We start from the raw sequence: 11913 nt of genomic DNA, 5'->3' as shown, positions 1-11913 counted from the left end.
CGCTCCTCATAGGGCTTGTTCTCCAGACCCTTGATCATTTTAGTCGCCCTCCTCTGGACACATTCCAGCTTGTCAATATCTCTCTTCAATTGTGGGGCCCAGAACTGGACACAATATTCCAGATGTGGTCTAACCAGAGCAGAATAGAGGGGTAGCATTACTTCCTTAGATCTAGACACTATGCTCCTATTGATGAAGGCCAAAATCCCATTGGCTTTTTTTGCCGCCACATCACATTCTTGGCTCATGTTTAACTTGTTGTCCACGAGGACTCCAAGATCTTTTTCACATGTACTGCTCTCGAGCCAGGCATCGTCCCCCATTCTGTATCTTTGCATTTTGTTTTTTCTGCCTAACGAAATTCAAAGATACCGAATCAGTGGTTCATATTCGGGGGGAGTGGGTTGAACTCCCTCTGTCAGCTCCAGCTCCCCATGCGGGGACATGAGAGAAGCATCCCACAAGCATGGTAAAACATCAAACATCCAGGTGTCCCCTGGACAACATCCTTGCAGACGGCCAGTTCTCTCACACCAGAAGCGACTTGCAGTTCTTCAAGTCGCTCCTGACACACACATACACAAACCTACACTGTAGAATTAATGCATTTTGACACCACCTTAAATGTCAGGGCTCAATACTATGGAACCCTGTGATTTGTAATTTGGTGAAGCACTACCACCCAGGGAGAGAAGGCAAAATACCTTGTAAAACTACAACTCCCATTATTGCAGAGCACAGAGCTATAGCAGTTAAAGTGGTGCTGAACTGCATTAACTCTACAATGTAGATGCACCCCTAAAGGACAACTTTATACTTTGTGTGGTGTGTTTGGTGGTGTGTTTGAAGAGGCACGAGTGGAGGGTGAAAGGGAGGAACGTGCCAAGAGAAAGGACCATCAATCAACCCTGATCGGGACTGTCTTCTACCTGGAAATTGATGCCCTCACCTTGAAAGAATAGGGCTCCAGAGTCACCTACGTATTCACCGCCAAGATATTGCACTCGGACAATGAGGAATTGCCTAGGTAAGTAAGTTGAACTCCATTTATAGTAACAGCAGGTGCATGCGATGTCACCACGTTTTCTTTGTACCACAGTTTGGTTTTGCTATTCCTTTGGGGTATCCTTGTGATTTTTTTTAATGTCAGGAGCGATTTGAAAAATTGAAAGTCGCTTCTGGTGTGAGAGAATTGTCCATCGGCAAGGACGTTGCCCAGGGGATGCCCGGATGTTTTGATATTTTACCATCCTTGTGGGAGGCTTCTCTCATGTCCCCGTATGAGGAGCTGAAGCTGATAGAGGGAGCTCAACCGCTCTCCCGGGATTCAAACCGCTGGCCTGTTGGTCAGCAGTCCTGCTGGCAGAAGTCTCTTCTGGTGTGAGAGAATTTACCGTTTGCAAGGACATTGCCCAGGGGACGCCCAGATGTTTGATGTTTTATAATCCTTGTGGGAGGCTTCTCTCATGTCCACGCATGGGGAGCTGGAGCTGACAGAGGGAGCTCAACCCACTCTCCCGGGATTCGAACTGCTGACCGATACTCCAGCACAAGGATTGAACCCACTTCGCCACAAGGAGCTCCTTGTAATGAAGTTCCAATATTATATCCATGGAACTGGTTTCATTGATCACTAAGCATTTTCTAGTGCATCTCTATGGTATCCTTGAGCCATAAGTCCTTCATTTCAGGAGCTGACAGAGTGAGCTCAACCCGCTCTCCCTTGATTTGAACCACTGACCTGTCAGAAAACAGTCCTGCCGGCAAAATGGTTTAGCCCAGTGTTTCCAACCTCGGGGTCGGGATCCCTGAGGGGGGGGGGGGGGTCGCGAGAGGGTGTCAGAGAGGTTGCCAAAGACAATTAGAAAATGCAGTATTTTCTGTTGGTCCTGGGAGTTTTGTGTGGGAAGTTTGGCCCAATTATATCAGTGGGGTTCAGAATGCTATTTGATTATAGGTGAACTATAAATCCCAGCAACTACAACTCCCAAGTGTCAAGGTGTATTTTCCCCAAACCCCAGCAGTCCCCACATTTGGGCATATTGAGTATTCGTGCCAAGTTTGGTCCAGATGCACCAGTGCTCTCTGGATGTAGGTGAACTACAACTCCAAAACCCAAGGTCAATGCCCACCAAACTCTTCATGGGAGTTCTGTGTGCCAAGTTGGGTTCAATTCCATCATTGGTGGAGTTCAGAATGTTCTTTGATATTGTAGGTGAACTATAAATCCCAGCAACTACAACTCCCAAATGACAAAATCAATGCTCATCAGTATTCAAATTTGGGCATATCAAGTATTTGTACCAAATAAATGAAAATACATCATGCTTATCGGATATTTACAAGATGATTCACAACAGGAGCAAAATTACAGTTGTGAAGTAGCAATGAAAATAATGTTATGGCTGGGGGTCATCACAATATAAAGAACTGTATTAAGGGGTCGTGGCATTAGGAAGGTTGAGAACCACTGGTTGAACCCATTGAGCCACCGGGGGCTCCAATATGATATCCATGGAACCGGTTCCATTGATCACTAGGCATTTTCTAGTTCAGCTCTGTGGCATCCTTGGGTCATAAGTCCTTCATTTCCATAGGGTTTGCTTTCCCCCCAGTTTCCCACAAAGTCCAAGAACGTATTCCCTGTAGATACAGGAGTCATGCTCTATTTGTTTCCAGTTGCTGGGTGACCAGTTCTATAAAAGAGGGAATTTTGGGTTAAGAAAAGCAGTGCCTTTCACAAAAAAAATTATATCTTTGCAGCTAAAAAAAGGTACAAGAGCACATCTGGCACTCCTGGCAAGGGGAACCAATACTCTCCCCTTGCACCGCCTGGACTTTTGCAGCTTCAAGTTGGATCTTGCCGCTGAATTGCCAAATGCTTGAGGTCAAGAAAACAAGCAAGTGCTCTGGGGCCTCTTAAAGGATACGGAAAGTCCGGACAAGGCTTGTAACTGCTTGAGTGCCAGAACCTGGGAGATCCAATAATGTGTTGAGTCGACAGGGAAAAGAGCTTTGTGTCTAATGGTTCAACTCTTCTGGCTGCCTTTAACCCTTCCAGTTGGGTACCATCAAGGTCCTCAAAACCACAAACAGAGCAGATTCAGAATTGGAAGAAACAAGGGCCATACAGTGGGTTGTGGGTTTTTTCGGGCTATATGGCCATGTTCTAGAGGCATTCTCTCCTGACGTTTCGCCTGCATCTATAGCAAGCATCCTCAGAGGTAGCGAGGTCTGTTGGAACTAGGAAAATGGGTTTATATATCTGTAGAAAGACCAGGGTGGGACAAGGAACTCTTGTCTGCTGGAGCTAGGTGTGAATGTTTCGACTGACCACCTTGATTAGCGTTTGATAGCCTGGCAGTGCCTGGAGCAATCTTTTGTTGAGAGGTGATTAGATGTCCCTGATTGTTTTCCCTCTGTTGTTGTGCTGTTTTAATTTTAGAGTTTTTTTTAATACTGGTAGCCAGATTTTGTTCATTTTCATGGTTTCCTCCTTTCTGTTGAAATTGTCCACATGCTTGTGGATTTCAATGGCTTCTCTGTGTAGTCTGACATGGTGGTTGTTAGAGTGGTCCAGTATTTCTGGCCATACAGTCTGACCCCCTTACCAGGCAGCCATCAAAGCCCTCCCAACAGATGGCCATCCAGCTTCTACTTGAAACCCTTGAGAAGGAAAGACTGATAGATTCCAAGACAGCATATTCCACTGTCAAATAGCTCATAACATCAGGAAGTTCTAATTATTTAGGTGGAAATTCGTTTCCTGGTATTTGAACCAATTGCTCCATTGTATCCTAGTCTCTGAGGAAGGGACATCCATTGGAGCGTGTAAGAAATCAGTTAATCTGTGTGTGTCAAATGTAAAATAATATGCATGAAGCTGATTGGCTGGGCAATGCTCGAGGAGATGGCTGAGCCTGGGACTTTTGGATACTGTTACATTTATCAGGCTTGAATTGTGCAGGTGCTTGCAGAGAAGCAGAGAAAAGCAGACATGTAGGAGATGGCTGAGCGTGGGACTTTTGGATACTGTTACATTTATCAGGCTTGAACTGTGCAGGTGCTTGCAGAGAAAAGCAGAGACATGTATATATATTCTAGTAGAGCAGTGGTTCTCAACCGTCCTAATGCTGCGGTCCCTTAATACAGCTCCTCATGTTGTAGTGACCCCTAACTATCAAATTATTTTCCTACTGTTATGAATTGAAATGTAAATATCCGATAAAAGCAGGATGTATTTTCATTCACTGGACCAAATTTGGCACAAATACCCGATATGCCCAAATTTGAATAATGGTGGGGTTGTGGGGGGTTGATTCTGTTATCTGGGAGTTGTAGTTGCTGGGATTTATAGTTGCTGGGATTTATAGTTCACCTACAATCAAAAAGCATTCTGAACTTCACCAGTGATGGAATTGAACCAATCTTGGCACCCAGAACTCCCATGATCAACAGAAAATACTGGAAAGGTTTGGTGGGCATTGACTTTTGAGTTTGGGAGGTGTGGTTTACCTACAACCAGAGAGCACTGTGGACTCAAACAATGATAAATCTGGACCAAGCTTGGCACAAATCCTCAATATGCCCAAATGTGAACACTGGTGGGGTTTGGGGGAAATAGACCTTGACATTTTGGGGGTTGTAGTTGCTGGGATGTCTAGTTGACCTACAATCAAAGAGCATTTTGAACCCCACCAACGATAGAATTGGGGCAAACTTCCCACTCAGAGCCCCGGGGGAGTTTGGGGACATTTGGGAGTTGTAGTTGCTGGCATTTATAGTTCACCTACAATCAAAGCGCATTCTAAACTCCACCAATGATGGAATTGAACCAGTCTTGACATACAGAACTCCTATGACCAACAAAAAATAGTGGAATGGTTTGGTGGGCATTGACTTTTGAGTTTGGGAGTTGTAGTTTATCTACATCCTGAGAGCACTGTGGACTCAAACCATGATGGATCTGGACCAAACTTGGCACAAATAGTCAATTTGCCCAAATGTGAACACTGGTGGAGTTTGGGGAAAATAGACCTTGACATTTGGAAGCTGTAGTTGCTGGGATGTATAGTTGACTTACAGTCAAAGAGCATTATGAACCCCACCAACAGAATTGGGCCAAACCTCCCCCACAGAGCCCCTTTGGCCAACAGAAAATACTGCGTTTTATGATGGTCTTTGGTGATGCCTCTGACACCCCCTCACAACCCACCCAGGGGTCCCGACCCCCAGGTTGAGAAATACTGACTTAGATAGTGTTAACTCTGAAAGGTAACATCTGGGAAGAACGAAAGGTACATCTGGGAAGAATGAAGTAATGTCTATGAGACGATGGAGGAGAGATTATATGAACCCCAAGTTATGCTGTTTTGCCTCCATTTATGACCCCCTTTTTGTAATATGTTGAGACGGAAGAGGATATTGAGTGCTCTGCTTTCAAGACAAACGTTTAGAAAGGCAAAAAAGGAGGATGGCAGAAAGACCGCCCAGCCCCAATACCCTGGACTGGGCAGAGAAGTCTGCACAAAATGCATTCCTGAGGCATGACCACCCATGTACTTAGAGGAAAAGCATTTCCTGCCGTTAAGGGTAAGGAGAAAGGTTGGCTGGCAGTGGACGAAGCGGCTATTTTAATCTCAGGATGGTTTGGGTTTTGTGGCACCGGAGACTGGCCTGTAAAGGAGGAGGAGGCCATCTCTCTGCTTTGGAGGAATCCATAGTCCTAGCAGTGCTGTGAATGCCTCGTCTTTGGAGAATTGCTGTATTTATGCTATATTTCAATACCAGATTTAGAAATTTCTAATACCTGTACTGCTTTTGAGCCAGAGCTAAAAAAAAAATCTATTTAAACTAGCTGCAAAGCAGTGTTTCTCAACCGTCCTAATGCCGCGACCCCTTAATACAGTTCCTCATGTTGTGGAGACACAAAATTATTTTCGTTGCTACTTCATAACTGTAATTTTGCTACTGTAAACATCTGATCTGCAGGATGTATTTTCATTCACTGGACCAAATTTGGCACAAATACCCAATACGCCCGAATTTGAATACTGTTGGGGTTGGAATTAATTTTGTCATTTGGGAGTTGTAGTTGCTGGGATTTATAGTTCACCTACAATCAAAGAGCATTCTGAACTCCACCAAGGATGGAACTGAACCAAACTTGGCACACAGAACTACCATGACCAGCAGAAAATCCTGGAAGGGTTTGGTGGGCACTGACTATGAATTTGAGTCCCCCTAGGAGTGAGAAAAGCTGTATAGGAATACTGTAAATAATAAATAATAATTTTGGATTTGTAGTTCACCTACATCCAGAGAGCACTGTGGACTCGAAAAATGATGAATCTGGACCAAACTTGGCACAAATACTCAATATGCCCAAGTGTGAACCCTGTTGGAGTTTGGGGAAAATAGACATTGACACTTGGGTGTTGTAGTTGCTGGGAGTTATAGTTCACCTACAAAGAACATTCCGAACCCCACCAACGATAGAATTGGGCCAAACTTCCCACACAGAACTCCCTTGACCAACAGAAAAAAACTGTTCTCTGGTGGTCTTTGGCGACCCCTCTGACACCCACTTGCGACCCCCCCCCCCCGGGTCCCGACTCACAGGATGAGAAACGCTGCTCTAAATACTGCAGAATAGCAAAAAAAACCAAAACAATTTTTAACTAACATAAGTGAATATTTGAAAAAGCAAATTTCTGGTAAGGAGGTCATTCATTACTGATTTCCTCTTGAAGAATGTAAAGGGGAATGTAAATGTTTTCTTCCCATTGTGAGAAAGAACGCGAGATTCACAGAATTTTCAGAGCCAATTCACAATGGGATTTATTCTGTGAAAAATTCACAACTGTGTCTTTTGCACAGAAAACAGAATTTGGATGATTTTTTTCTGCACGGAAAATATTACTGTACTACAAGCATCTTTTAAATGCAAACAGACTGTGTTCAAATTGTGCATGGAATAAATACTGAAAGTGTGAAAATGGATCTAGGCACTGGACTCTGCAGGCCAAAATCCCATTGGCTTTTTTAGCTGTCACATGACATTGTTGGCTCATGTTTACCTTGTTCTTCACGAGCACTCCAAGTTCTTCTTCACACGTACTGCTATTGAACCAGGCTCCCCCCATTCTGTATTCTTGCCTTTACATCCATAGCTTCGAACATTTTGTAATAATAATAATAATAATAATAATAATAATAATAATAATAATCTTTATTTATAGCCCGCCACCATCTCCTCGATAAGGACTTGGGGCGGCTTACATGAGGCCAAGCCCAAACAACAAGTTACAGCAGAATAAAACCCAAAATTTGCTGTTTTTCTCTTTTGTGGTATTCAGTGCAACCTCCTAAAAGGGTTCCACGATAGATGCATGGAAAGGGATTTGGGGCCAAGAAGAGGAAGTGATGTCATGTAGTGCTCAATTAGTAAATTACTATAAGGTAGGCACGGACAAACTTAGACCCTCCAGGTGTTTAGGACTCCGACAATTGCTAGCAGCCTATGACTGTGCCACCCTGAGTCCCCTTGGGGAGATTGTGGCGGGCTATAAATAAATTATTATTATTATTATTGTTATTATTATTGTTGTTGTTATTATTATTATTATTATATCTTGCCCAATGAAGACTTTTGGACAATTCAGAAGGCAATGTCACTTTGTTGGCATCCAGAATATTGATGACTCCTTTTTTGTGTATGCTTTAGGACAGGTATGGGCAAACTTGGGGCCCTGCAGATGTTTTGGACTTCAATTCCCACAATTCCTAACAGCCTCAGGCCCTTTCCTTTTCCCCCTCAGCCGCTTAAGCAGCTGAGGGGGAAAAGAAAGGGGCCTGAGGCTGTTAGGAATTGTGGGAATTGAAGTCCATAACACCTGCAGGGCCCCAAGTTTGCCCAAAGATGTACAAACGCAATCCTGCACATAAATTATATCCCAAACAGTCCTGGAAAGACAAGAAACAAGGAGAGGAAGAAACAGCAAGCAAACTTGTTTTTTTTTTTTTTAACTTAAACACCCATATGAATTTATTAAATCCAGAGTCCATATTAGGATGGAACGATGAGAATGGTATTCCTTTTCCTGTTTTGTTATGTTAACTTTTTTTCTTTTTTTGCTCTGATAAATCAGCTCTCTTTATGAAACGGAGACACAACTTGGAGGAAAACTCCTTAATAACAATGTCCTAAATACCCGCACAATGGAATGGAGGTCACAATGATTACTGGTTTGAGCTTTGCTTTTAAACATAGAGATTTACGGAGGAAGGGAGGGAGGGGTGGGTGGGTGGATGGGGGTGAGGTTTCTCTCCCACGGATACAACATGTCACACGGAACTTCACCAACATTTCCAGTGATCCTTCGCTTTTCCCTCCCCTTCGCCCGGTGCTGCCCCAGATCCGGGCGGCCCCAGTCCCTCCCCGGCCCCCCTTTTTTTACTGCCCACACGAGTTTTACTGGAATATAAAATAAAAAGCTCTGGACCCAGGAGGACCGAAGCAACTCTGCCCCCTCCCTTGCCCCCACCCATTTGCCTTCTGTCCATTATTATCCAACAGCTGAGAGTGTATCAAGTTAGGGCTTTTTAAAAAGTTAGAATAGGTTAATCTTTTTTCTTCTCCTCTGCCGTTTTCGATGGGAGAGCCTCGGGGCCGCCGTCCAGCAACCCTGTGGAAACGGCTGCGGGAGAGCCGTCGGCCGCCCCTTTTACCACTGCTACGGGAGCCCCATTGGCTGGGGCCTCTGTTGTTGCCCCGACTGCACTGTCGGTCAGCGCTAATGGGGCACCGTCCGGCTGAGCGATGCTCTGTGTCGTTGTCCGAGACGCCGGGTCCTCCCCGCTGATGCCAAACTCATTGACACGGGTCAGATCCACTCGGTAGATCCATCGCTGGTAGAGATAAATGAAGAAAACTACATCTGCAGGAGAAAAGGAGAGGCCGAATGTTAATGCGACAGTTATTTGGGCCAGGTAAGGAGGAAATCATGCCTTTTCATTTAAGAGCTACTGGTTGCTTCTGAGATGAGAGAATCAGCCGTCTACAAAGATGTTGCCCAGAGAGTTTCAGAGAGTTTCATCTATGCAGATGATTGTGCCATTACCGCTTAAGCAGGGAGCTTTGAGATGGTTGAACAGAAGCTCTCTGAAGCTCTAGGTGCTCTTACTGCCAACTGATTCCTAATCCATCTAAAACACAGACATGTGCCTTTCACCTTAAGAACAGACAAGCATCCCAAGCTCTGAGGATTACATGGGAAAGAATCCCACTGGAGCATTGCAGCGCACCCAGATACCTGGGAGTCACTCTGGACCGTGCTCTTACCTACAAGAAGCACTGCCTGAACATGAAGCAAAAAGTGGTCGCTAGAAACAATATCATACGAAAGCTGACTGGCACAACCTGGGAATCACAACCAGACACAGTGAAGACATCTGCCCTTGCGCTGTGCTACTCTGCTGCTGAATACGCATGCCCAGTGTGGAACACATCTCACCACACTAAAACAGTGGATGTGGCTCTTAATGAGACATGTCGCATTATCACAGGGTGTCTGCGCCTTACACCACTGAAGAAATTACACTACTTAGCCGGTATTGCACCACCTGACATCCGCCGGGAAGTAGCAGCCAATAGTGAAAGGACCAAGGCAGTGACATCTCCAGCTCATCCCCTGTTTGGGTATCAGCCAGCACGTCAATGACTTAAATCAAGAAATAGTTTTCTTAGATCTACAGAGACACTCGCTGGAACACCTCAGCAAGCAAGAGTTCAAAAGTGGCAGGCTCAAACTCGGCACCTCAATCCATGGGTGATACCAGATGAGAGACTCCCTCCTGGGCACACAGAAGACTGGCCGACTTGGAAGTCGCTGAACAGACTGCGCTCTGGCACCACGAGATGCAGAGCCAACCTTCAGAAATGGGGCTACAAAGTGGAATCCACGACATGTGAGTGTGGAGAAGAGCAAACCACAGACCACCTGCTTCAATGCAATCTGAGCCCTGCCACATGCACCAGGGAGGACCTTCTTGCAGCAACACCAGAGGCACTCCACGTGGCCAGATACTGGTCAAAGGACATTTAATCAACTACCAAGCTTGCAAAATGTGTGCTTTTTTATCTGTTTGTTTGTTTTGTTCTGTTAGAAATGTAATACAATGGACTGGTTGCTGATGACACAATAAATAAAATAAATAAATTAAAGAGCGTCTCCACTTTTGTTCGAGGTCAGAAAGGTCTAAAAGGTTCATCAGATCTAAACGAAAATTGGATGAAGATATTCCATAGATGGTATATTTCTCCACAGAAAATCAGCATAAAGTACAAAAATAGCCAGAACAAATGCTGGAAGTGTCAGTCACACACAGGAAGCTTCTACCATATGTGGTGAACCTGTGTTGAAGCCACCAGATAGTGGCGAACAATTCAGCAAGAAATACAAAATATTTTAAAAAGAAAGTTATCAATGAAACCTGAATATTTTTTGAATTGTTGAAGGGTTTCATGGCCAGAATCACTGGGTTGTTGTAGGTTTTCCGGGCTATATGGCCATGTTCTAGAGGCATTTTCTCCTGACGTTTCGCCTGCATCTATGGCAAGCATCCTCAGAAGTAGTGAGGTCTGTTGTAAGTAGGAAAATGGGTTTATATATCTGTGGAATGACCAGGGTGGGACAAAGGACTTTTGTCTGCTGGATCTAGGTGTGAATGTTTTAACTGACCACCTTGATTAGCATTTAATGGCTTGGAAGCGCCTGGGGGGAATCCTTTGTTGAGAGTGATTTGATGTGCCTGATTGTTTACTCTCTGTTGTTTTGCTGTTGTAATTTTTGAGGTTTATTTTAGTTTTTTGAGTTTTTGAGTTTTTTTGAGCTTTTTGAGTAATTTTTGAGTTCCTGTTTTGTTATGTTAATTTTTTTTTTGCTCTGATAAATCAGCTCTCGTTTTAAAACGGAGAAAAATTACAATAGCAAAACAACAGAGCTAGGTGTGAATGTTTCAACTGATCACCTTGATTAGCATTTGATTGCCTGGCAATGCCTGGAGCAATCTTTTGTTGAGAGGTAATTAGACCTCACTACCTCTGAGGATGCTTGCCATAGATGCAGGCAAAACGTCAGGAGAAAATGCCTTTAGAACATGGCCATATAGCCCGAAAAAACCTACAACAACCCAGTGATTCCGGCCATGAAAGCCTTCGACAATATATTTGAGGATTATAAGAAAACTAACCAAATTTCCCAAGGGTACCACCTAAATTAAGAAATAGAAATAAGTGAGGATACTTGCTGTAAGGAGAAGGGGGAATTATAATACAACAAAAAAATAAATAAACAAATAAAAACTTGAAAGGCACACTCCCTAAATAGGGAGATAATATAGAATGGAAAATATATATTCCACCAAGAAGGAGAATGGAAGTCAACCTGTGTTTTTGTTTTGTTACGTTTGTATTTTTGTACTTGTTTCGTACTTTTTTTTTGTTGGATCACCTTCCTGTACCCCTCCTACCTGCCCCTTTACCATCAGAACTCCCACGCTTACCCTTCCTACCATTCCTGACCCCCTCCCCTATTCCCCAAAATGTCTTGCAACACTGTATTTGAAAACACCAATAAAAATATTTTTTAAAAAAAAAAAGAAAGGGAAGGGGAGCAGATGAGAGGGAATGCCACAATGGCAAAACATGATACATCAATGGAAGAAGGCAGAAAAATTACCATCTCGAAGGCAGCCTATCCTGTACATCATGGGCATTTTGATGACAAAGGCAAAAAGATCATCGATGAAGGTGTTCAGGGCTTTGTAGGTGAGCATCCGCCACGGTAGGTGAGCCACTGACTTCAGCTTGTAGTTGATGAAGAGCTGAGGTGTCATGGTGATGAAGCCTGG

General features: G+C 44.0%; 1 protein-coding gene across 1 annotated transcript in view; it reads right to left on the bottom strand.

Annotated features, from left to right (window-relative positions):
• Positions 1–8241: 8241 nt before the first annotated feature.
• The window catches only part of LOC137095249 (putative lipid scramblase CLPTM1), a 44959-nt gene continuing 41287 nt past the window's right edge, over positions 8242–11913 (bottom strand). Inside the window, exons 13-14 of the mRNA XM_067461707.1 lie at positions 11742–11909; positions 8242–8939 (exon numbers count right to left, since the gene is read on the bottom strand). Coding sequence (XP_067317808.1) covers positions 8623–8939; positions 11742–11909 — 485 coding nt within the window. The 3' untranslated portion in view covers positions 8242–8622. The remainder of the gene's footprint in view (positions 8940–11741; positions 11910–11913) is intronic.

This window comes from Anolis sagrei, chromosome Y, assembly GCF_037176765.1.
Source record: "Anolis sagrei isolate rAnoSag1 chromosome Y, rAnoSag1.mat, whole genome shotgun sequence".
Classification (NCBI taxonomy): domain Eukaryota; kingdom Metazoa; phylum Chordata; class Lepidosauria; order Squamata; family Dactyloidae; genus Anolis; species Anolis sagrei.
The sequence above is the reverse complement of the archived record's forward strand: the minus strand, read 5'-3'. Positions and strand labels throughout refer to the sequence as shown.